Source organism: Mauremys reevesii, linkage group 24, assembly GCF_016161935.1.
Source record: "Mauremys reevesii isolate NIE-2019 linkage group 24, ASM1616193v1, whole genome shotgun sequence".
NCBI lineage: Eukaryota > Metazoa > Chordata > Testudines > Geoemydidae > Mauremys > Mauremys reevesii.
The window spans coordinates 13,720,743-13,746,045 of NC_052646.1; the positions used below are offsets into that span (position 1 = coordinate 13,720,743).

At 49.3% G+C, this 25,303-nt stretch overlaps 1 protein-coding gene across 1 annotated transcript in view; it reads left to right on the forward strand.

Annotated features, from left to right (window-relative positions):
* The window catches only part of LOC120390529 (IgGFc-binding protein-like), a 197,424-nt gene that overhangs the window by 73,400 nt on the left and 98,721 nt on the right, over window positions 1-25,303 (forward strand). Inside the window, exons 26-35 of the mRNA XM_039513258.1 lie at window positions 212-785; window positions 1,262-1,839; window positions 8,370-8,940; window positions 11,738-12,333; window positions 16,426-16,999; window positions 17,254-17,447; window positions 17,958-18,099; window positions 19,794-20,128; window positions 22,935-23,508; window positions 23,963-24,540. Coding sequence (XP_039369192.1) covers window positions 212-785; window positions 1,262-1,839; window positions 8,370-8,940; window positions 11,738-12,333; window positions 16,426-16,999; window positions 17,254-17,447; window positions 17,958-18,099; window positions 19,794-20,128; window positions 22,935-23,508; window positions 23,963-24,540 — 4,716 coding nt within the window. The remainder of the gene's footprint in view (window positions 1-211; window positions 786-1,261; window positions 1,840-8,369; window positions 8,941-11,737; window positions 12,334-16,425; window positions 17,000-17,253; window positions 17,448-17,957; window positions 18,100-19,793; window positions 20,129-22,934; window positions 23,509-23,962; window positions 24,541-25,303) is intronic.

Here is a 25,303-nt window from a genome sequence, read left to right on the forward strand (position 1 = left end):
TTCCATTATTAAACAACTTTCAAAACATTGAAATCCTCCACAAAGAATTACATTTCTCCACCCAGCTCTCTTTAATATGATGTTTTAAAGTAATTCTGGTTCAGATTTGAGTCCAGATTCACTGAGAGATTTGGGTCCAGGTTGCACCCCTTCCTAATGACAGACTAGTGCACTCAATTGTGACCTTTGTCCTTTCTTTCTCACTGTGAAGGTGAATAACACCAGGGCCCACTTACCCGTCTACCTCAACAACGGGGCCTTTCGGATCTATCAGAGCGGCACCTCCCTCATCCTCCGCACGAATTTCAACCTCAGCGTGTACTATGACTGGAACAACCACCTCAGGGTCACTGTCCCCAGGGTCTTCTCCAACAACCTGTGCGGCCTGTGCGGCAACTATAACGGGGACCTCTCCGATGACTTCCGGATCCCGGATGGGGACCTGGCTCCCAGTGTTGCTGCCCTGGGGAAAAGCTGGGCAGTGGAAGATGAGGATCAGTTTTGCTGGCACGATTGCATTGGAGGTTGCAGGCCCTGTGACCCCAGCATAGCCGGAAAGTACAAGGAGGAGGCCTCATGCGGCCTGATAACCAAGGTCTCAGATGGGCCCTTCAGTCAGTGCCACAGCAAGGTGGATCCTACAGTCTACTTGGACAACTGCGTGTACGATCTGTGCCACAACGAGGGCTACCGGAAGGCCCTGTGTGAGGCCCTGAAGGCCTACGCAGACGCCTGCCAGCTGGAGGGGGTCAGGATTGGGGAATGGAGGCAGCTGGCCAGATGCCGTGAGTACAGCTTTGTATGCCAAGGTCTACGGTCTGCTGGTTAAACCGGGGAGCCTGGGGCTCAGCACTCTTGAGTTCTAGCCCTGGTTTTGGGAGGAGGCGTGATCGAGTGGTTTGGGATTATTGAGTAGTGATTGGGAAATCAGGACTCCTGGGTTCTATTGTACCCACAGTATTTGTCTGTCTGTGGTATTGCTAAGGTGCCTGTCACTTTGAGTATGTAACATCCATTGATAACACATGGATGGTTGGGGTAAAATGATTGCAGTTTTTAAGTTACCCTTTCTACCATGGACCTGATCTTGTAAGGTGCTAAGCACCTCCTGCAGTGTGCAGAGCATCCTCACCTCCTGTTCAGGTCACTGGATTCGAGGCCTCTCAGAGCCCCACAAGATACATCCCCCTGTGTCTATTTTAAATACTGCTTTTGCTTGGAGAGAAATTTCGGCTAAATCTGTGGGTCCTTCACTCCCCAGCCATGGAGTGCCCCCTGGAGAACAGCCAGTACCAGCTCTGTGGAACAGCCTGCCCAGCCACGTGTGTGGACCAGTCAGCCCCCAGCAGCTGCCAAGACCCCTGTGTGGAAAGCTGCCAGTGCAAGGATGGCTTTGTGCTGAGCCAGGGCAAATGCATCCCCAAGAGCAGCTGTGGGTGCCTATTTGAGGGGCGCCCTTATGCCCCCAATGAGAATTTCTGGGTCGATGAGGCATGTGGGACACGGTGCATATGCAATGCAACCACTAGACAAGTCGAATGTGTGGCTGCTATGTGCAAATACTCAGAGAGGTGCGGGCTAGTGAACGGCGTACGGGGCTGTTACCCCTCCAGCTATGCCACTTGCTCTGTGACAAGGAATCTGCACTATTCCACCTTTGATGGACAGAGATACAACTTTCAAGGCACCTGCCTCTACCAGCTCACGGCTCTGTGCAAGAAGGCAGAGGGACTGGTGGACTTTGAAGTCTACTTCCAGGAGAACAGTACCGCTCCTCTACAGATCAAGGTGTATCAGACCAACCTCAGGGTCAGCAATCAATTCCCTGGGAAAGTCCTGGTGAGTTTCTCAAATTGTCTCTAAGCTCTCTAAAATTTTTGTGGAAAGTCACCTGTGTGATCCAGAAAAGTTGGAGACAATGCATGGAAGGATTTTGAAATATAGGGTGAATTGTAAGCACATTCTTCTATAAACTGGGAGCCAATGGAGATATTTAAGGATTGGGGTGATGTGGTTACACTTCGGATATGTGAGAAGGTGTCTGAATCATAGGCCTGGAAAGTACCTCGAGAGGTCATCTAGTCAAGTCCCCTGCACTCATGGCAGGATTAAGTATTATCTAGACCATCCCTGATAGGTGTTTGTCTAACCTCCTCTTAAAAATCTCCATTGATGGATATTCCACAACCTCTCTGGGCAATTTATTCAAGTGATTAATAACCCTGAGAATTAGGAAGTTTTTCTTAATGTCCAACCTAAACCTCGCTTGCTACAATTTAAGCCCATTGCTTTTTCTCCTATCCTTAGAGGTTAAGGAGAACAGTTTTTCACCCTCCTCCTTGTAACAACCTTTTATGTATTTGAACAACAAGGAGTCTGGTGGCACCTTAAAGTGTAGCAGTTTTATTTGGGCATAAGCTTTTGTGGGTAAAAAACCCACTTGTTCAGATGCATGGAGTGAAAGTTACAGATGCAGGCATTATATAATGACACATGAAGAGAAGGGAGACCCTCACAAGAGGAGAACCAGTTTTGGCAGAGCCAATTCGATCAGGGTGGATGTAGTCCACTCCTAATATTAGATGAGCAGGTGTCAATTCCATGAGAGGCAAAGCTGCTTTTGTAATGAACCGGCCACTCCCAGTCCCTATTCAAGCCCAAATTAATGGTGTTAAATTTGCAAATGAATTTTAGTTCTGCTGTTTCTCTTTGAAGTCTGTTTCTGAGGTTTTTTTGTTCAAGAATAGTTACTTTTAAATCGGTTATACAATGTCCAGGGAGATTGAAGTGTTCGGCTGAGTCCTAATCAGTGCAGAGTAGAGCAGAAGAATCACTTCGTGTTCCTTGCTTACAACATTCCTGCTAATACATCCCAGAATGATGTTTACTTTTTCTGCAACACTGTTACACTGTTCAATCATATTTAGTTAGTGATCCATTATGACCCCCAAATCCCTTTCTGCAGTACTCCTTCCTAGGCAGTCATTTCCCATTTGTATGTGAGCAACTCACTGTTGTTTCCTAAGTGGAGTACTTTGCATTAGTTACTTCTGGGGAAATATCTGCCTTGCATAATTTTGTTTCAGAGTAGTAGCCATGTTAGTCTGTATCCACAAAAAGAACAGGAGTATGTGGGGCACCTTAGAGGCTAACAAATTTATTTGAGCAAATGCTTTCGTGGGCTACAGCTCACTTCATCGGATGCATAGGGACAGGCAAGGACAGTGCAACCACTAGGCGAACTAGGTAGTGGCCTAGGATGGCAAGTGGTTGGGGGCGCCCAGGGCTGTCCTTAGGTGTAGGCAGCTGTGTAGGGCACCTAAAATTTGGGGCACCACTGGGTCTTAGTGTCCACCCACCTCTCCCTGTTCTGACCCTTCCTGCAGGCTCTGAGTCTTCCTGGGAAGGGGATCAAGTAGTTAAAAGAGAAAAAGTCTCCAGCCTGCCAGACCTATTAGCACAACACTGAAAGGGGTAAAGAGCCATTCAAGGGGTAATGAAGACATTTCACAGGCATTTGCCAACCCCCAGGTAACATAGAATCTCAGAGTTGGAAGGGACCTCAGGAGGTCATCTAGTCCAACCCCCTGCTCAAAGCAGGAACAAACCCAACTAAATCATCCCAGCCAGGACTTTGTCAAGCCTGACCTTAAAACCCTCTAAGGAAGGAGATTCCGCTACCTCCCTAGGTAACCCATTCCAGTCCTTCACCACCCTCCTAGTGAAAAAGTTTTTCCTAATGTCCAACCTAAACCTCCCCCTCTGCAACTTGAGACCATTACTCCTTGTTCTGTCATCTTCTATCACTGAGAACAGTCTAGATCCATGCTCTTTGGAACCCCCTTTCAGGTAGTTGAAAGCAGCTATCAAATTCCCCCTCATTCTTCTCTTCTGCAGACTAAACAATCCCAGTTCCCTCAGCCTCTCCTCATAAGTCATGTGCTCCAGCCCCCTAATCATTTTTGTTGCCCTCCGCTGGACTCTCTCCAATTTATCCACATCCTTCTTGTAGTGTGGGGCCCAAAACTGGACACAGTACTCCAAATGAGGCCTCACCAGTGCTGAGTAGAGGGGAATGATCACATCCCTCGATCTGCTGGAAATGCCCCTACTTATACAACCCAAAATGCCATTAGCCTTCTTGGCAACAAGGGCACACTGTTGACTCATATTCAGCTTTTCGTCCACCGTAACCCCTAGGTCCTTTTCTGCAGAACTGCTGCCCAGACATTCGGTCCCTAGTCTGTAGCAGTGCATGGGATTCTTCCGTCCTAAGTGCAGGATTCTGCACTTGGCCTTGTTGAACCTCATCATATTTCTTTTGGCCCAATCCTCTAATTTGTCTAGGTCCCTCTGTATCCTATCCCTACCCTCCAGCGTATCAACCACTCCTCCCAGTTTAGTGTCATCTGCAAACTTGCTAAGGGTGCAGTCCACACCATCCTCCAGATCGTTAATGAAGATATTGAATAAAACCGGCCCCAGCACCGACCCTTGGGGCACTCCACTTGATACCGGCTGCCAACTAGACATGGAACCATTGATCACTACCCGTTGAGCATCTACCATTGATCATCTACTGTCAGTTTCTGAATGTACTGACAAAAACAGTTGTGCATGAGTGTAATACTAAGAGGTGAAAACGTTATCTAAAAGTTTACTGAGCAGTTTACAGGACCTTAGTTTAAAATTTACTTTAAAAATATTTCATTAGTGAGTTGGTGAAGATAATAAAATCACATCTCTAAAAAATCCTTGCATAGATTTTTAGATACACAATCATCTTTAGCCTTAAATGCTTGGATCTTCAGACATATGGGTTTTTAAATAAATTCTTCAAAATTTATCTAAAATACAAATTTTAATTACGATAGTAGAAAAAACTTACTTCCAAAGTCTTCCTATCCTTTCTGTCCATCCATTTCTCCCCTCCCCCAACTGAAGGAAGCAACAGCCCTTTGTTTCCAGATAGCTGGACAAAGAGTTTCCCTTTATTTACTTCTGACTATCTGATGAACTAGTTTTAAGCAAAATCAGAACCTTAGTAAGATATAAATCCTTTGTTATGCCTAAAATCTTTGGAAACATATTTTTTAAAGTTGGCAAAATTTCATAAACGTGTATTGTTATGGAGATCACACACAGTAAATTAGTGTTCCCTTTTTCTAACAGCAATGAACATTGTTATGAACACACTAAAATAATGTCTGTTTCAGTGAGTTAAATATGTAGTAATCTGGAATGAGTACATTTAAGAGTACATTTAAAATATAAAATCAGCTTAGAAATACTGATTAAGAAAATATAAAACAGAGAAGAGCTGCATCATGTATTCCATAAAATTTAATGGTGTATTCAGCAAGACAGCTGACTCACCCTTACTACAAAGTTTTTGCAAATTAATGTCTGACTTCCGGGCATATCGAAAAACCTGTGACTGACATTTTTTATTCCCAAGTTTAGTGCTTTTAATTAAGTACCTTCTTCATGTCCATTCTGCATGAGGGAGAGAGTACAGGGGTCTCTGTGGGGAACTGTAACTCTCCGCCACTGTGAGGCAGGCCAGGCGTCTTGTTATTCTTTTTGCCTTGTCCCTCCGCCCCTGCCCTCGCCGGGCTGCAAGCTCAGGCTGCTGTCGGGCATAGAGGCACCAGTTTAATAATACTGCACAGGGCCCCATAAATCCTAAGGATGGCGCTGGGGGCACCAAAAAGCAGTGCCCTGACTCGGCAGGGAGGAGCCGCCTTCCGGAGGCACCAGAGAGCCAGCGTGTCCTGCTTGCGGCAGCGGCGAGCCCCAGCCAGGGAGGAGGTGGTGCGGCGCAGGGGGGCAGGAGCCCTGCAAAGGGCAGCGTTGCTGCTAGCGGGGAGCAGCCGCACCTCCTGTCCATCCTGCCCAGGCTGCGGCCTGGCACCCCATCAGGGGGCTCCTGCAGGCTGCAGCAGATGCATGCAGGCAGAGGTCCCCATGCGCTCCCCCAGCTCCCCCCTCGCCACACTTGGGCTCTGTGGCTCCTGGGTATGTGAGCCGCCGCCGGGGTATGGGGCCCTGAGCCTGTTCTGGGAGGGGCAGTGGTGGCAGCTCACACTCCCGGGAGCTGCAGAGCCTGAACATGGCGACGGGGGAGCTGGGAGGGGTGCACAGGGGCCTCTGCCTGCATGCATCTGCTGCAGGAGCCCCCAGGAGCCCCCGGAAGGCAGCTCCTCCCTGCCAAGCTGCTGCAGTGGCCCTAGCCCACCAAAGCCAGTGAGTGGACTTGGGGCGGGGCCCGCCAGGGTGGGGTGGGGAGGGCTCATGGGGGGGGCTGTGCACCCTCTAGGAGAGTTCAGGGGGCAGGAAGGGTCTGGGGAGCAGCCTCTGGGCACAGTTTATAAAGGCTCATTGGGATTTGCCCTTCAATGAACTGACGGGGTGCGGGGGCGGCAAGGTGGAAGTTTCGCCTAGAGTGCAAAATATCCTTGCACCGGCCCTGGGGACAGGGGCAGATGTGCCTGACTGAATGGCAGAGGCTTGGGGTCATCCAGGGTCTTCATGGGGGACGCTTTCCAATACCCTAACAATCCCATCCCCCCCAAAGAAAAACCTCCCATCCACACTCAACACACTCCAGATTCATTCCTAGCATCCTTCTCTCTCCCTGAGGTCCTCCATTACCCCTGACTGCGAAGCCTTTGCCCTGCTTCTGACAGGTGCAGGAAATCTGTTCTGTTTTGGAATTTAAATGAACTACACAAAGTTCTGTATGAATATGCCTAGTAAGGAATCTATTTGTCAAAAATAAATTTACCAGAATCTTTTTTTTTTTTTGGTCTGTATTGTTACAGACATACTTACTGACAGATATTTAGAAATAAGTTACCAAAATAATTGAAACTGGCATGATTATATTATGTTATTTTGACAAATAAGATATGCAGAATTTTCAAAAATTGTGTGCAGAATTTTTAATTTTAGGGGGCAGAATTGTCCAGGAGTAATTTGTACGTATTAAATTTCATCCTATTTACTTCAAACCATTTCTCCAGTTTGTCCAGATCATTTTGAATTTTAATCCTATTCTCCAAAGCACTTTCAAACTCTTCCAGCTTGGTATTGTCCACAGACTTTATAAGTGTACTCTCTATGCCATGTTCTAAATCACTGATGAAGATATTGAATAGAACCAGACCCCAAACGGATCCTTGTAGGATCCCCCTTGATATGCCCTTCCAGCTTGCCTGTGATCCTCTGATAACTATTCTCTGGGAATGGTTTTCCAACCAGTTATGCACCCACCTTATAGTAGCTCCATCTAGGTTGTATTTCCCTAGTTTGTCTATGAGAAGGTCATGAGAGACAGTATCAAAAGCCTTACTAAATTCAAGATATACCACACCTACCTCTTCCCTCCCATCCACAAGTGTCCACACTTTCACAGTGTGCTCTCATCCCCAATGGGGCACCTCCTTGTGGCTGCAGTTTGGAATTAGCTCTGCCTTTCTGAAGCCCCTTCCTGCGAGTGCTCACTCTATGACACTCTCTCTCTACCCAGACTCGATGGCTCCCTCCTTGTGGCTTGGCCTCCGGAAAGGTCACTGTAGTTTCTCCTTTCTGGGAGATTTGTGTACCAAGTGTCACCAACTATCCCAGGCAGTCTTCCTATTCACTGCCCATCAATGGTGCCACATCCCCAGTGGCTGGTAGGGGAACATGGGCTCACCCTCGTCTTTGGGTTCCAGCCCAAGGACCCTAAAACCAGCAGCTAAGGTCTATCCTGTCCCATGCCTTGTTTCTGTTTCCTTGGCTTGCTTCCTATGTTGCCTCTATCAGTCTCCTTCTCCGCCCTTCTCCGGGTACACCCTTCCCTCCTGGCCAAACCTCCCCTCTCCCTAGCCTCAGAGTGTAACTGCAGACACCTTCCCCCTGCAGCCCCCTTCTGCCATCAGCTACCTTGCTTTATACCAGCCCGACCTGTTCCTGTTCAGGTGAGCTTCATCCTTTAATTAGTTCTCATTGGTCCCTGGTTCCTCCTCCAGGTGCATCTTAGGTGGTTAATTGGCCCCTCTAGCCACCTTAACCTTTTCAGGGGCAGTTGTGGGGTGAGCACTCCCTCACAGTGTCAATAGCATCCAGCAGAGGTGGGATCCTGGAGAGCTGGGGCTCAAGTAGGACAGAGAGGAGGGACCTGCAATAGCTAATGCCAGGGGAAATTCAAGTCTGGTTAGAGCTGGGATTCAGGCAAGCTGTAGGGAAGGAAGCAGGCCAGACTTGATGATTCTTTGAACAGAGGTGGCTTATTATTGTAATCATGGACCAGAGCTCTGTGCTGGGGTGAGAGGTACCAGCAGAGGCGAGCGATGTTTCATATCCCATGTGTCTTGCTTTAACAGGTGAACAGTTTCCTGATGAATCTTCCCTTCAACCTCATTGATAAGAAAATCTCTGTGTATAGAAATGGCTGGGCCACAGTGATCCAGGCAGACTTTGGCCTCACCATTACCTTTGCCGGGTGGTCAGGACGCACCACGGTCACTCTGCCAGTCACCTACACGGGAGCTGTGTGCGGTCTGTGTGGCAACTTCAACAGTGACAGGGAGGACGACATGCTCATGAGGGATGGCACGCTGGCACCAAGCCCCCTCAGCTTTGGCCAGAGCTGGAAGGTGGGCGACCTCCCGGGATGCTCTGCAGTAATGATACCACCATGTGCAAGGGTAGAGGCTATTGAAAAACAACAACGAGGTAGCAGAGGGCAGTGTGGGATCATCCTTCACAAGAGTGGCCCCTTCAAAGGATGTCACAGCAAAGTGGACCCGCATGGATACTTCGTAGACTGTGTACACGGCTATTGCGTCCTCAGTGGGCGGGAGAATAACGTCTGCCAGGCGATTGCTGGCTATGCTGAGGCATGTCAGGAAGATGGAGCTATGGTGCATCCTTGGAGGACAATGAAATTCTGCTGTGAGTCCCCCGTGTTCACCACTGCCTACTTCATGGGGATCACTCTTCCAAGTTGGCTGGTAGATGTTTGTTTAAATGCTGAGCTCATCAAGTGATGTAGAACATTTCTTAATTAACAAAGGATCCCAAAGCATGGATACAGCACAGGCAGTGGCTGTAGAAGCTGCCCCCTCACGGGGCCCTGTCAATGTGCTGCACCCCAGGCCAGAGGGGCACTGTCTACAGATAGAACCATAAAAGATTAGGGTTGGAAAAGACCTCAGGAGGTCATCTAGTCCAACCCCCTGCTCAAAGTAGAACCAAACCCAACTAAATCATCCCAGCCAGGGCTTTGTCAAGCCTGACCTTAAAAACAACTAAGGAAGGAGATTCCACCACCTCCCTAGGTAACCCATTCCAGTTCTTCACCACCCTACTAGTGAAAAAGTTTTTCCTAATGTCCAACCTAAACCTCCCACTCTGCAACTTGAGACCATTACTCCTTGTTCTGTCATCTTCTACCACTGAGAACAGTCTAGATCCATCCTCTTTGGAACCCCCTTTCAGGTAGTTGAAAGCAGCTATCAAATCCCTCCTCATTCTTCTCTTCTGCAGACTAAACAATCCCAGTTCCCTCAGTTAGTGTTTCTAATATCCAAACTAGACCTCCCCCACTGCAACTTGAGACCACAGCTTCTTGTTCTGTCATTTGCCACCACTGAGAACAGCCTAGCTACATCCTCTTTGGAACCCCACTTCAGGTAGTTGAAGGATACTATCAAATCCCCCCTCACTCTTCTCTTCTGCAGACTAAACAAGCCCAGTTCCCTCAGCCTCTCCTCATAAGTCATGTGCCCCAGCTCCCTAATCATTTTCATTCTGCTGGACTCTCTCCAATTTGTCCACATCTTTTCTGTATCGGGGACGGGGTGGGGGGGGGGAGAAACTGGATATTTTACTCCAGATGTGGCTTCACCACTGCCAAATAGAGGGGATTAATCACTTCCCTCGATCTGCTGGCAATACTCCTACTAATGCAGCCTAATATGCCCTTATCCTTCTTGGCAACAAGGGCACACTGCTGACTTGTATCCAGCTACTCATCCACTGTAATTTCCAGGTCCTTTTCTTTAGAACTACTGCTTAACCAGTTGGTCCCCAGCCTGTAGCGGTGCATGGAATTCTTCCTTCCTAAGTGCAGGACTGTGCACTTCTCCTTGTTGAACCTCATCAGATTTCTTTTGGCCCAATCCTCCAAATTGTGTAGGTCACTCTTGACCCTATCCCTACCTTCCAGCATATCTATCTCTCCCCCCAGTTTAGTGTCATCTGCGAACTTGCTGATGGTGCAATCTAGGCCATCATCTAGATCATTAATAAAGATGTTGAACAAAACTGGCCCCAGGACTGACCCCTGGGGTACTTCGCTTGATACCGGCTGCCAACTAGATATTGAGACATTGATCACTACCTGTTGAGCCCGAAAATCTAGCCAGCTTTCTATCCACCTTTTAGTCTATTCATCCAATCCATACTTTTTTGAACTTCCTGGCAAGAATACTGTGGGAGATGGTATCAAAAGCTTTGCTAAAGATGTAGTGGTGCCCTTCATGGCCCATCTTGTCCTTGGCTTATCTGCTGAGACTGGGACATAATTAGAGCTGGGACATGGTCATGTGGCAAATTGCTGGCGCTATTATGATGGGTATCACACTTTCTCTTCTTTGGGGGGGGGTTCAGGGCACCATTTCTTGCCCCTGAATTGGAATATTAATTGCCCCACTAGTGTCCTAGAGGAGGGGAGGGGAGGGGAGAAGGAGGGACCTTGGCCCGTCCTCTACTCCAGGTCCCAGCCCAGGGGCCCTGAGGATAGTGGTGAACCACTTGAACTGACGGTTCCTTCCCCTGGGCTACTTCCCTCTCCTGCCCTTCAGCTTGTGGGGGCTTCCTGTCCTCCCTCTGCACAAGCCAGGTTCCCCTTACCTAGGGTCTTGGACTTCTTAGCCCACCGCAACACTTCTCCAAACTTTCCTCTGTTTCCCTTCAAACTGTTCTCTGCTCCAACACCAATCCCCTCTTCTCCAATTCCTTCAAACTGTTCTCTGCTCCAACACCAATCTTTTCTGCTCCAACTCCTCCAAACTGTTCTCTGCTCCAACACCACTCCTTTCTCTTCCAACTCCTCCAAACTGTTCTCAGCTCCAACACCAATCCTTCCTGCTACAACTCCTCCCCTGTCTCATTGAAGCAGGGGGTTTTATCAGGTGACTGACTGCAGGTGCTCTAATTGGCTTCAGGTGCTCTAATTAATCTATAGCAAACTTTCTTCCCTCTACAGGGAATAAGGCTCCCTTCTAACCCTCTCCTGCTGCCCTCTGGCCATGCTATATCACAGTGGTGACTCATTAATTGAGATGTCTGTTCACTAGGAACTGGTCTGAGAACCCACCAACTCATCTCCCATAAGTCATCATCTGGGAGTGACTTTTAGGCACTATTGACCTGGACTCAAAGCAAAAAGCTAGTGGTGAAAAGCTCTGCGGAACAATTCCAGGTCAATGGCCTCTCCACACCTTACAACTTGACCTTGGTCCAAATTGGAAGCCTAGCCTTAGGAAAGAGATTACCTGTATCCCATTGCCTGTTTTTTTTTGGAGCAACCATATAACCAGACCTGGAACTGGATTACAGATGGTGCCTTTTATTAATTAACCAAACCAAGGAAATAGAAAAATAGGAGGAAATTGCATGTTCTGTGATGGTTCATTGCGCACATTGCTAATGCACTATATGAGCTAACTCTTTGTTCTAATTACAGCTCCTTCCTGTCCCCCGAACAGTCACTATGAATTCTGCAGCAGCAGCTGCGATCTGACATGCAGCCACCTCTATGCCCCGGTGCAATGCACGACCCAGTGTAAGGAAGGCTGCGTGTGTGACGAGGGCTTCGTTCTCAGTGGTGACAGCTGCGTCCCCATTTCCCAGTGCGGATGCCTCCACTGGGGACTTTACTACCAGGCTGGGGAGACCTTCCACCCGAGTGGTTCATGCGAAGAGCAGTGTGTGTGTCAGGCTGGTGGGGAGGTTGTGTGTAAGGCATTCTCCTGCGGCTCTGGTGAGCAATGCAGGGTGGTGGACGGTGTCAAGAAATGCCATCCATTTGGATCTGCGACCTGTTCTGCCTCTGGCCAGTCCCACTACCTCTCTTTCGATGGGGTCCCCTTTGACTTCCAAGGCACCTGCACCTACATCCTGGCCAAGACCTGCACTGATGCCAGCCACCTTACACCATTCACCATCAACGTAGAGAAAGAAGATTGGGGCACCAGGAACATGTCCGTGGCCAAGCTGGTGTCCATTCAGGTGTACGGGATCACACTCACCCTGCTGCAAAACAAACAGGGGCTCATCATGGTAAGTTCTCCACATTCTCATGGATAGAGATTTTATTCTAGTCTACACAGGTTTGTTTGTAGTTAGGCCATTTCCCTAATCATAGAATATCAGGGTTGGAAGGGACCTCAGGAGGTCATCTAGTCCAACCCCCTGCTCAAAGCAGGACCAATCCTCAATTAAATCATCCCAGCCAGGGCTTTGTCAAGCCTGACCTTAAAAACCTCTAATAAAGGAGATTCCACCACCTCCCTAGGTAACCCATTCCAATACTTCACCACTCTGAGTGAAAAAGTTTTTCCTAATATCCAACCTAAACCTCCCCCACAGCAACTTGAGACCATTACTCCTTGTTCTGTCATCTGGTACCACTGAGAACAGTTTAGATCCATCCTCTCTGGAACCCTCTTTCAGGTAGTTGAAAGCAGCTATCAATCCCCCCTCATCCTTCTCTTTTGCAGACTAAAGAATCCCAGTTCCCTCAGCCTCTCCTCATAAGTCATGTGCTCCAGCCCCCTAATCATTTTTGTTGCCCTCTGCTGGACTCGTTCCAATTTTTCCACATCCTTCTTGTAGTGTGGGGCTCAAAACAGGACACAGTCCTCCAGATGAGACCTTACCAATGTCGAATAGAGGGGAGTAATCACATCCCTCGATCTGCTGGCAATGCCCCTACTTACACAGCCCAAAATGCCGTTAGCCTTCTTGGCAACAAGGGCACACTGTTGACTCATATCCAGCTAATGTCTCGTCATGGCAAAGGTTGTGCTCCAGGTGATCTGCCTCATTTTCCCCTCTTGGACTCCTCAAAACTAATAGCTCACAAGACAAACTGGCCTCCTTAGGGTCTGGATTATTAAATTAGCAAACATACAAAATAAAGTTTTCAAGTCCATCCATTTTTCTCCATACCAGGTCACTCCAAGGTCTTTCCTGTCTGTAGTCGTGCTCCCCAAATTTCAAGTTTCCCTGCTGGAGTCTATTCACACTCATCAGCCTCTGGATTCTCTTCTGTTCTCTCTGAGAACTCTCTCTGCAGGGCCAGCCTCCCATCTTCCTCCTCCTGCTGCTCTTATAGGGGAATCAGGTGGTTCCTGCTCAGGTGTGCCTCCTTAGTAATCAGGGTTGGCTGGCCTACTGGCCTTAAAGAACAATCCACCCGCTTACAAATTCTTATACCATGCACATCCATGTAGTATTTGAGCACCTTCCAGCAACACACTAAGTAACTTGACCAACTCTCTCATCCTATCCCCAGGAGGAGATATACACGCAGGGGAGGTTGCCCTTTTACATGGGGTGCTGCCCCCTAGCAGTAACCCCTTTCTCTCTCTGGGTCTTCCTTTCTCTCTCAGGGAACCCCCACCCTCTATCCCTACCTTGCCTCAGTATTGGCTACTGCCAGTCATTGTCTAGCCCCACACTCTGGGACAGACTGCAGTATCAGCCTACTCATCACAGGCAAAGTTGGGTTTGGACCTGCTGCCTTGGCCTACCCCTGGGTTGCCCCCTGCAACCCCCAGTACCTATTGGCCCATCGCTAGGCCGCAGCCTGGGGCTTTCTAGGCTGGAGCTCCCCAGCTCCTCAGCCTTCCCCAGTCCTGCTGCACTCAGGTATCCAGTCTCAAGCGCCTAAGCAGCCAGGCCCATCTCTCTCTATAGCCAGAGAGAGACTGTCTGGGCTCCTGGCTCATAGCCTTTTATAGGGGCCAGCTATGGCCTGATTGGGGTGTGGCCCAGCTGCAGCTACTTCCCCAATCAGCCCAGCTTGAGAGTAGCAGCTCTCAAGCCCTGCCAAGCTGCTTTCAAACCCCTTAAAACCCGGAGCAGGGAATCCACCCTGCTACAGGATAAAAACCCACGTCTTCAGTTGCATGGAGTGAAAATTATGGATGCAGGCATTATTATACCAACACATGAAGAGAAGGGAGTTACCTCACAAGTGGACAACAAGTGTTGGCACGGCCAATACAGTCCGGTTGCCTGTAGTTCACTCCCAATAACTGATGAGGAGGTGTCAATTCCAGGAGAGGTAAAGTTGCTTTTGTCCCTATTATCCCAGTCCCTATTGAAGCCCAAATTAATGGTGTTAAATTTGCAAATGAATTTTAGTTCTGCAGTTTCTCTTTGAAGTCTGTTTCTGAAGTTTTTTCGTTCAAGTATGGCTACTTTTAAATCTCTTATAGAATATTCAGGAAGATTGAAGTGTTCTCCTACTGGCTTTTGTATGTTACCGTTCCTGATGTCCGATTTGTGTCCATTGATTCTTTACGTAGAGACTGTCTGGTTTGGCCAATGTACATGGCAGAGGGGCATTGCTGGCACATGATGGCATATATCACATTAGTAGACGGGCAGGTGAATGAGTCCCTGATGATGTGGCTGATGTGGTTGGGTCCTCTGATGGTGTCGCTAGGGTAGATATGGGGACAGAGTAGGCAACAAGGTTTGTTACAGGGATTGGTTCCTGGGCTAGTGTTTCTGTGGTGTGGTGTGTAGTAGCTAGTGAGTATTTGCTTCGGGTTGGGAGGCTGTCCGTAAGCGAGGACTGGCCTGCTTCCCAAGGTCTGTGAGAGTGAGGGATCATTTTCCAGGATAGGTTGTAGATCGTTGATGATGTGCTGGAGAGTTTTTAGCTGTGGGCTGTATGTGATGACCAGTGCTGTTGTGTTATTTTCTTTGTTGGGCCTGTCCTGTATTAGGTGACTTCTGGGTACCTGTCTCACTCTGTCAATCTGTTTCCTCACTTCCCCAGGTGGGTATTGTAGTTTTAAGAATGCTTGATAGAGATGTTGTGGGTATTTGTCTCTGTCTAAGGGATTTGAGCAAATTCAGTTGTATCTTATGGCTTGGCTGTAGACAATGGATCGTGTGATGTGTCCTGGATGGAAGCTAGAGGCATGTAGCGGTCAGTAGGTTTCCGATATAGGGTGGTGTTAATGTGACCATCACTTATTTGCACTGTAGTGTTCAGGAAGTGGATCTCTTGTGTGGACTGGTCCAGGCTGAGGTTGATGGGGTGGAAATTGTTTAAATCCAGGGGAATTCTTCAAGGTCCTCCTTCCCGTGGGTCTATATGATGAAGATGTCATCAATGTAGTGCAAGTGGAGCAGAGGCACTAGGGGATGAGATCTGAGGAAGCGTTGTTCTAAGTCAGCCATATAAATGTTGGCATACTGTGGGGCCATGCGGGTACCCATACCAGTGCTTCTGACCTGAAGGTATAAGTTTTCCCCAAATCTGAAATGGTTGTGGGTGAGAACAGAGTCACAAAGCTCAGCCACTTGGTATGCCGTGGCCTCATCAGGGATACTGTTCTTGACAGCTTCTTGTCCATCCTCATGTGGAATATTGGTATAAAGAGCGTCTACGTCCATGGTGGCCAGGATGGTGTTTTCAGGAAGATCACCAGTGCATGATAGTTTCTTCAGGAAGTCGGTGGGGGTATCTCGAAGATAGCTAGGAGTGCTGGTCATGTAGGGTTTGAGGAGAGAGTCCAAACAGCCAGACAATCCTGCTGTAAGAGTGCCAATGCCCGAGATGATGGGGTGTCCATGGTTTCCAGGTTTATGGATCTTGGGTAGCAGATAGAATACCCCTGGTTGGGGCTCTGGGCGTATATCCGAGTGGATTTGTTCCTGTGCTATAGCAGGGAGTTTCTTGAGCAGATGGTGTAGTTTCTTTTGGCACTCTTCAGTGGCATCAGATGATAGTGGCCTGTAGAATGTGGGACAAATACAAGATGTGGAAAATTGGTCGAGATAGGAGAAGAAGGCACGAGGTGAAGGAATGAGGCATCACCAGGGAAGTGGGTGTTTAAGAGAGAAGGGGAGATAGACAAGAAGTAGGAGAGTGTTCTGTGGGCAGGAGCTCACATGAAAATGAGGTGCAAGCCAACCGAGTTTGGAGAAAATAGGGTTGGTAAAGAGAGAACCGGGAGAGAGATGAGGTGAAGAGGAGAGGAGAGACATGATGTAGACTAGGACGACAATGTGAAGACCTTGGAAAGTGAGGACAAGTCATCCCAAAGTGAAATCTGGAGTCATTCTGATTTATGCCGTGTGTCAGTGAGAGCAGAGGGATGTTCAAAGGGAATGTTCTCTCTCTTCCAGGTGAACAGCATGTCCCACAACCTCCCAGTGATTGTGGCTGATGGGCGACTTAGAGCGTATCAACATGGCACAAACATTCTGGTGCAAACCAACTTCGGCCTCACTGTGAGCTATGACTTGGTTTACCAGACCAGGGTCACTATCTCAGAGAGCTACGAGGGCCAGACGTGCGGCCTGTGCGGGAACTACAACGGACAGGAAGATGAGGAGTTCCTGCTCCCTGATGGCAGGACAGTCCCTGATGCGGCAGCATTTGGCTCTGCTTGGGAAGTCCAGATCCCAGGAGCATCCTGCACAGACAGATGTGCTGGAAACAGCTGTCCAGTTTGCGAAGAGAAGAAGAAGGAGGTCTTCAAAGGGCGCAACTCCTGTGGGCTGCTCACAGACCCCGACGGCCCCTTTGCGGCCTGCCATGGCACGGTTAGTCCCAGTGTGTATCAGAGCAACTGCCTGTATGATCTGTGCCTGGCCAATGGGGATGCACAGGTTCTGTGCCACAGCATCCACAGCTACGTAACGGCCTGCCAAGAGGCCGGGGCCCCCATCCTGCCGTGGAGGAACACCACCTTCTGCCGTAAGTGCGCTGATAGTGTAGGAGCTCTGGGATGCACTGGGGAAGGGAGAGGGGTCATGTTACTTGGCATCTTGTTCCTGGGTTTCTGGGTTTCTTCTGGAACTCTTCTGGGTGGGAACCAATAATCTCATGTTTCCTTCAAAAGGTGTCTTGTTCCTCTCCTCCCTCTCCTGCTCTCCTCTCCTTCATGTCTGTCGCTCTAGGCTGTGGTGTGAGATCTTTCCAGTCATAATTTATTTCTCTCTCTATTTAAGCTGTGAGCTGCCCAGTCAACAGCCACTATGAGGTCTGCACCGACGTCTGCACCATCACCTGCTCTGGAGACATTATGGACTGCCCGGAGACCTGTGCTGAAGGCTGCCAGTGTGACGATGGCTTCTTCTTCGATGGCCAGGGCTGTGTGACTGGAGAAAGCTGTGGGTGCTTTGAGAGTGGGAGATATTACAAGGTACCACCCCCGCTAGAGCTTCTGAGTCTGATCTAATTTTTGCTCTGTCAAGAGCATTGGTCCATCAAGGCTGGCTTCCCTTTCGACTAGTATCTAATGCTCAAAATGCCAAAAAAGGCCAGAAGATTTTATGATGTGTGCCTGTTGTGAGGAAACTGAGGAACAGGTAGGAGCAGTGACTTGCTCAAGGCCACCTAGTGCGTGAGTAGCCTTAATCCCAGTCCTCAGTCCATTACACAGCCTTTCTCTCTAAAGGCAAGAGGAAATAATATTATGACATAATGGACATTTTTATAGATACATAGATTCTAAGGCCAGAAGGCTCCATTGTGATCATCTAGTCTGCCCTCCTGCATAACCCAGGCCAGAGAGCCGCCCCAATATCATTCTGAGAGCACATCTATTAGAAAACCACATCCACAGTTCTGGGTTTAGCGCTGTCAACAATTATTTTAAATAATTGTTTCCAGTTACATTCTGTTATTTCCTGTTTTCCAAACATTCCATCAGCCCAATGAGACGGTCCTGATGAACGAGTGTCAGCAAAGCTGCACCTGCGTTCCTGCTCGAGGGGTGACTTGTAAAGCCCACAGCTGCTCCCGAGAAGACATCTGCCAGATTAGAGATGGCGTCAGGGCCTGCATCAGCAAAGGTACAGGACAGTCATTGTTTGAAACGTGCCCTGAAGGGTTATTGTACCGGGCAGCGAGTAAGCAGCTGTGGTTATGTCTCCTCACCTTTCTCACTGTCTCTCCCCCTTCATTTAGCCTCGAACTCTGACTTGTAATAGTACAAAATTTCGACTGGAAAGATGGGAAGACTTGTTGGGTCTCTCCAGCAGAGTCGGGTGGGCAACTGTCAGGGAGCTGAGCACACTCTGTGATTCTCTCCGTGGGCGCAGCCTGGGAGCTGCTATAGACAGAACACCCTGGCTACATGCAGTCCCATAGGGACCACCAGTGAGCTGGGCAGTGTCAGAGCCCATCACCTCTCAGCCACTCTCCTTGTCTGCTCCATGCTGGATGTCTGCTTGTGCCTAATATTGGAAGAGCCCAAGCCCAAGAAGGTCAGGTCATTTTCTGACCCAGCCTGACACTTCCCATGAAACTGAATGAGCGCCATGGCCACCTCCCGCCCATTGGGTTGACATGGCGGTGGCTATATACCCTGTTCCTGCCATCTGCCATCCCTGGATGCAGTGTGTGCGCTCCGGGGCAGCTCCCTCACTCCATAGTATGCATAAGGCAGCCAGGTGGCAGTGCTAATAGAAGCTGGGCATGCAGCCACCTCCATGACCCCACAGGTAGGGTGACCAACTCCCTCATTTGTGAAAACTGGACACTGAGCGCCAGAACCTCCCCTGTCTCCCTAATCCAGCTCTTCCCCCAAGGTTCTGCCCCTTGTTCCACCTCTTTCCCTCAAGGCCCTGTCCCCTGATCCTCTTCCCTCACCCACTGTCGCTCACTGCCCTTTCCACCCCGACTCTCCCCCTGACAGCTGAGCAGGGCTCTAGGGGTGGAGGGGTGACTGGGGCAGGACGTTGGAGAGAGAGTAGGACTCTGGGGGTGAAGGGGTGACTGGGGCAGGATGGGGAAGGAGAGCCATGCTCAGGGCAGGATGGGGAGCTACTGGTATGCTGGTACCTTTCTCCGCCGGAGCTGTTGCCGAGTGCTTCTCCAGGCTCCAGCAGCAGCTTCTACTCTCCCCCTCCCCTGGGTGGCAGAGGCAGGTTACTGCAGGTAACTGGACTTTTAGTGTCCGGTCAGCAGTGATGACCGGACATGGCCAGGTTCCCTTTTTGACTAGACTTTCTGGTCGAAAACCGGACACCTAGCAACCCAACCCACAGGCAGAAGGAGAACAGCTGACTTGACCCAATCCCAAGAGGGTCCCGTTGATTTCCTACTCAACCTCACCTGGACATGCCACTTGTAGTCGACTCCCATGAGGTTTGGGTTGCATTTAAGGGCTCTGCTCCATACTCCCTGTCACATGGCCCTCTGTGTTCACCACCTACACTAGAGGCTGTGGGGAGGGTGACATAGGAGCTGGCTCTGCTGGCTCAAAGACTGCTATGGTCTCACCAAATCTCTCACTGAGATTTCCCAGCAGAGGACTTGTGGGAGGTTTGGGAACTGTACAAAGGAAATGTGTATGGGGATTAGATAGATAGATAGATTAGATAGATCATTTGGTCCATTTCACAAACAGGCTATATTAAGAAGAAGGATTCCAACAACATTAAATTTCATCCCAATTTTCACACCACCCTCAGCCCCCTCTCTGCTCTCATGTATAACTGATTTGTCTGGTGTTTCTTGTCTTTCTATTGTCTTTCGCCACTAGTTATTGCATCCTGCAGTGTGGTTCGCTGCAGAGAAGGAACTATTTGCAAGATGATAAATGGGCAGCCAGAGTGTGTGCCAGTCTCTCAGGCCACGTGCTGGGCTGGGGGTTACTTGCATTACCACACCTTCGATGGACGGGTGTATGATTTCCACGGCACCTGCAAATACATTGTGGCCAAGACCTGTAGAGATGACTCCGTCCTGCCCTCCTTCCATGTCATGGCCAAGATCGAGAACAGTGGGAACACACAGGTCTTCTACATTGGGTCGGTAACTGTCCAGGTGGATGGAATCACCGTCACAGCAGCCAGGGCTGAGGTCGGCTTTGTGGGGGTAAGTGCTGGGTGTGATCTGTACTTAGAGAGGATACCTTGGAAACGTTTACCGAAGGTGTTGCAGGCGGTAGAATTGTTTACGTAGTAGAGGGTGCTACGGAATTGGTGCTATCCCTGAAGCCACAGCACTGTACTGGGGGGGCTGTACTATTTTCATATGTCGAGGTATCCCAGTAGGGCGCACTCTCCCCTTGGAGTCAGTGCTGACCCCAATTCCCATCATGGCAATACCAGGAGTTGTGTGTCGTAGAATGGTGCAGGTGGCCAGCAGGGGGCGATGACCCACTTCTGAAGCACTGTGCTTGGGGCTAATGTCAGCAATTGGGACATGGGCTGTCAGACCTACTGGCTGGAGCAGTGGCAGTCAAGGCTAGTAGCCAGATCTGGAGTCAGGTACCAGGTGTCAGGGACAAGGGTCAAAACAACCCTCCAATGGCTCTAGCGGACAAAGCCCTGCCCATGGGCCGCTCCATCTTTTGGCTGCATTTTGGCGCATGCGCAGGGCCGCCGAAGGACATGCACCTTTTTTCTCCGCCGCTCCTCCTGGGCAGCAATCCTGGCTATGCCACTGAATCCAAGGAGTTGCTTACATGCCAGAGGCTGTGTGTGAACAGGTCAGGAGTGTGGGTTCTCACAGCAGAGCAGGATAAGGCCGGCTCCCAGAGTCAAGGACCTAGCAGATCACCAGTCCGTATAACACCAGGGGAATATCACACCCGGACCTACCCCAGAGCCCGCGTCCCAGCCACAGCCTTCACCTCCTCCTGCACCCCAACACCCTGCCCCAGCCCAATGAAAATCAGCAAGTGAGTAAGGATGGGAGAGAGCAATTGACAGAGGGAAGGAGTATAGAGTCGATGGAGGTGGGGCCTCTGAGTGGGGTGGGGCCTCAGAGCAGGGAGCAGAGTAAGGGTGTTGAGTTTTCTGCAATTAGAAAGTTGGCAACCTGAGATATGGCCCCCTCCCCTCCACTTCCTAATAGCTCTAGGTGACAGCTCCTTCCCTGTAGCCACTTCCTAATGGTGCTAACTGATGAGGCCCCATCGCCCTCAAAATTCCAACCTTTGAACTGTTTACAGTGTCGTGGTCGCCATGCTGGTCCCAGGGTGTTAGAGAGACAAGGTGGGAGACGTAATGTCTCTTATTGGACCAACTTCTGTTGGTGAAAGGGACAAGTCTTCCAGCTACCCAGAGCCCTTCTTCAGATCTGGGAAGGGTACTCAGGGCTGGTTTATGCTAGAGAATTAGATTGACCCAGATGTGTCGCTCAGGGGCACATAGGCACCAAATTTTGGTTCCCAGGGAGGACTCCAACCACTGTACATACCTTCCCCCAAACCCCTACCCCCTCTGCAACCCTTTCCAACCCCGCTCCTCTCCCTCCGCCTCCCCCCCAGCACCTCCTGTACACTGCGGAACAGCTGATCTCAGTGGGCAGGAGACCCTGGGAAGGAGGGGGAGGAGCTAATACACAGGGCTGCCAGTGGGTACTCAGAACCCACTATTTGTTTTTCATTTGTGCTCCAGCCCCAGAGCACCCACAGAGTCGGCGCCTGTTCAGGGGTGTGAAAAATCCACACTCCAGCAATGTAGCTAAGCCATCGTAAGGGCTTGTCTACACTTACAGAGCTGCACAGCTGTAGCGCCTAGTGAAGATTCTACCTAGGGCGCAGGACAGGTTGGTGTAGGTACTCCGCCCAGTCTGCACTACAGTGCTAGGTCAATGCAAAGCAGTTGACCTTGAGCTAACTGTGTAAGTGTCTACAGTAAAATTTCGCTCCTGCCAACATTACTGTCCCTGTTTCATCGACTTAATAACTCCACCTCCATGAGAGGTGTAGAGTCAATGTCAACATAGTTAGGTCGATGCCATAGCAATGTAGGGGAGAGGGATAGCTCAGTGGTTTGAGCATTGGCCTCCTAAACCCAGGGTTGTGAGTTCAATCCTTGAGGGGGGCACTTAGGGATCTGGGGCAAAAATCAGTACTTGGTCCTGTTACTGAAGGCAGGGGGCTGGACTCAATGACCTTTCAAGGTCCCTTCCAGTTCTAGGAGATTGGTATATCTCCAATTATTACTGCATTGATTACATGGACTGTTACTGGCTTTGAGAAGTCATCCCACAATGCTCCACATTGCACAGACACAAGGAGCAAAGAGTAGACATGCACAAGCAATGTAATCACTGAGGTGGCTTTATGCTGACGTAAATCAGGTCAACTTAATTTTGTAGTGTAGCCATGCCCTGACAGGTGGTACCTATGTCAATAGGAGATGCCCTCCTCTCAACATAGCGCTACCTGCTCCGGGGGATAGGTCAGTATAACTGCGTTGCTCAGGGGTGTGGATTTTCCACAGCTGCAGCTTTCCAAATGTAAAGGAGCCCTCAGAGTGTCATAGCTAAATACAAGGTGGAAAAGATTGTTTAGCATAAGTAGTTAAACCCACTGACATCACAGGACAAAAAGGGTGGGTTATTGGGTTACAGATTGCTGTAATAATCTATAACGCCAGTGTCTTTATTAAAACCATGATTTTTCCTGTGCAGGAAAGTTAAGAATTTAGGATCCCAGTCTCAACTTTTGAAATGTGGTTCCATTATTAAACAACTTTCAAAACATTGAAATCCTCCAAAAAGAATTACATTTCTCCACCCAGCTCCATTTAATATGATATTTTAAAGTAATTCTGGTTCGAATTGGGGTCCAGTTCACACCCCTTGCTAATCTGAGTAGGGGCCACTTTGGAAATGACAGACTAGTGCACTCAATTGTGACCTTTGTCCTTTCTTTCTCACTGTGAAGGTGAATAACACCAGGGCCCACTTACCCATCTACCTCAACAACGGGGCCCTTCGGATCTATCAGAGCGGCACCTCCCTCATCCTCCGCACGAATTTCAACCTCAGCGTGTACTATGACTGGAACAACCACCTGAGGGTCACCGTCCCCAGGGTCTTCTCCAACAGCCTGTGCGGCCTGTGCGGCAACTATAATGAGGACCTCTCTGATGACTTCCGGATCCCAGATGGGGACCTGGCTTCCAGTGTCACCGCCCTGGGGAAAAGCTGGGCAGTGGAAGATGAGGATCAGTTTTGCTGGCACGATTGCATTGGAGGTTGTAAGCCCTGTGCCACCAGCATAGCCAGAAAGTACAAGGAGGAGGCCTCATGTGGCCTGATAACCAAGGTCTCTGATGGGCCCTTCAGTCAGTGCCACACCAAGGTGGATCCTACAGTCTACTTGGACAACTGCGTATACGATCTGTGCCACAACGATGGCTACAGAAAGGCCCTGTGTGAGGCCCTGAAGGCCTACGCGGATGCCTGCCAGCTGGAGGGGGTCAGGATTGGGGAATGGAGGCAGCTGGCCAGATGCCGTGAGTACAGATTTGTATGCCAAGGTCTACGGTCTGCTGGTTAGACCGGGGAGCCTGGGGCTCAGCACTCTTGAGTTCTAGCCCTGGTTTTGGGAGAGTGCATGATCGAGTGGTTTGGGATTGAGCAGTGATTGGCAAAAAAGGACTCCTGGGTTCTATTATACCCACAGTATTTGGTATTGCTAAGGTGCCTGTCACTTTGAGTATGTAACGCACACTGATAACACATGGATGGTTGGGGTAAAATGATGCCATTTTTTAAGATACTCTTCCTACCCTGGACCTGATCCTGATCACCTCCTGCAGTGTTCTGTGCATCCTCACCTCCTGTTCAGGTCACTGGGATTCGAGAGTTCTCAGAGCCCCACAAGATACATCCCCCTGTGTCTATTTTAAATACTGCTTTTGCTTGGAGAGAACTTGCTGCTAAATCTGTGGGTCCTTCACTCCCCAGCCCTGGAGTGCCCCCTGGAGAACAGCCAGTACCAGCTCTGTGGAACAGCCTGCCCAGCCACGTGTGTGGACAAGTCAGCCCCCAGCAGCTGCCAAGACCCCTGTGTGGAAAGCTGCCAGTGCAAGGATGGCTTTGTGCTGAGCCAGGGCAAATGCATACCCAGGGGTGACTGTGGATGTCTGTTTGAGGGGCGCCCCTATGCCCCCAGTGAGAGTTTCTGGGTCGATGAGGCATGTGGGACACGGTGCATATGCAACGCAGCCACTAGACAAGTCGAATGCGTGGCTGCCACGTGCAAACAATCAGAGAGGTGTGGGCTAGTGAACGGTGTACGGGGCTGTTACCCCTCCAGCTACACCACCTGCTCTGTGACAAGAAATCTGCATTATGCCACCTTTGATGGACAGAGATACAACTTCCAAGGCACCTGCCGCTACCAGCTCACGGCACTGTGCAAGAAGACGGAGGGACTGGTGGACTTTGAAGTCTACTTCCAGGAGAACAAAACCGCTCCTCTACAGATCAAGGTGTATCAGACCAACCTCAGGGTCAGCAATCAATTCCCTGGGAAAGTCCTGGTGAGTTTCTCAAATTGTCTCTAATCTCTCCAAAACTTTTGGGGAAATTCACCTGTGCGATCCAGAAAACTTGCAGACAATGCATGGAAGGATTTTGAAATATAGGGTGAATTGTAAACACATTCTTCTATAAACTGGGAGCTAATGGAGATATTTAAGGATTGGGGTGATGTGGTTACACTTCGGATATGTGAGGTGTCTGAATCATAGAATCTTAGGGCTGGAAAGTACCTTGAGAAGTCATCTAGTCCAGTCCCCTGCACTCATAGCAGGATTAAGCATTATCAAGACCATCCCTGACAGGTATTTGTATAACCTGCTCTTAAAAATATCCAGTAATGGATATTCCACAACCTCCCTGGGCAATTTATTCAAGTGATTAACAGCCCTGAGAGTTAGGAAGTTTTTCTTAATGTCCAAGCTAAACCTCGCTTGCTACAATTTAAGCCCATTGCTTTTTCTCCTATCCTCAGAGATTAAGAAGAACAGTTTTTCACCCTCCTCCTTGTAACAACCATTTATGTATTTGAACAACAAGGAGTCCGGTGGCAGCTTAAAGACTTACAGATTTATTTGGGCATAAGCTTTTGTGGGTAAAAACCCACTTCTTCAGATGCATTGAGTGAACGTTACAGATGCAGGCATTATATAATGACACATGAAGAGAAGGGAGAATCTCACAAGAGGAGAACCAGTGTTGGCAGGGCCAATTCAATCAGGGTGGATGTGGTGCACTCCCAATAATAGATGAGGAGGTGTCAAT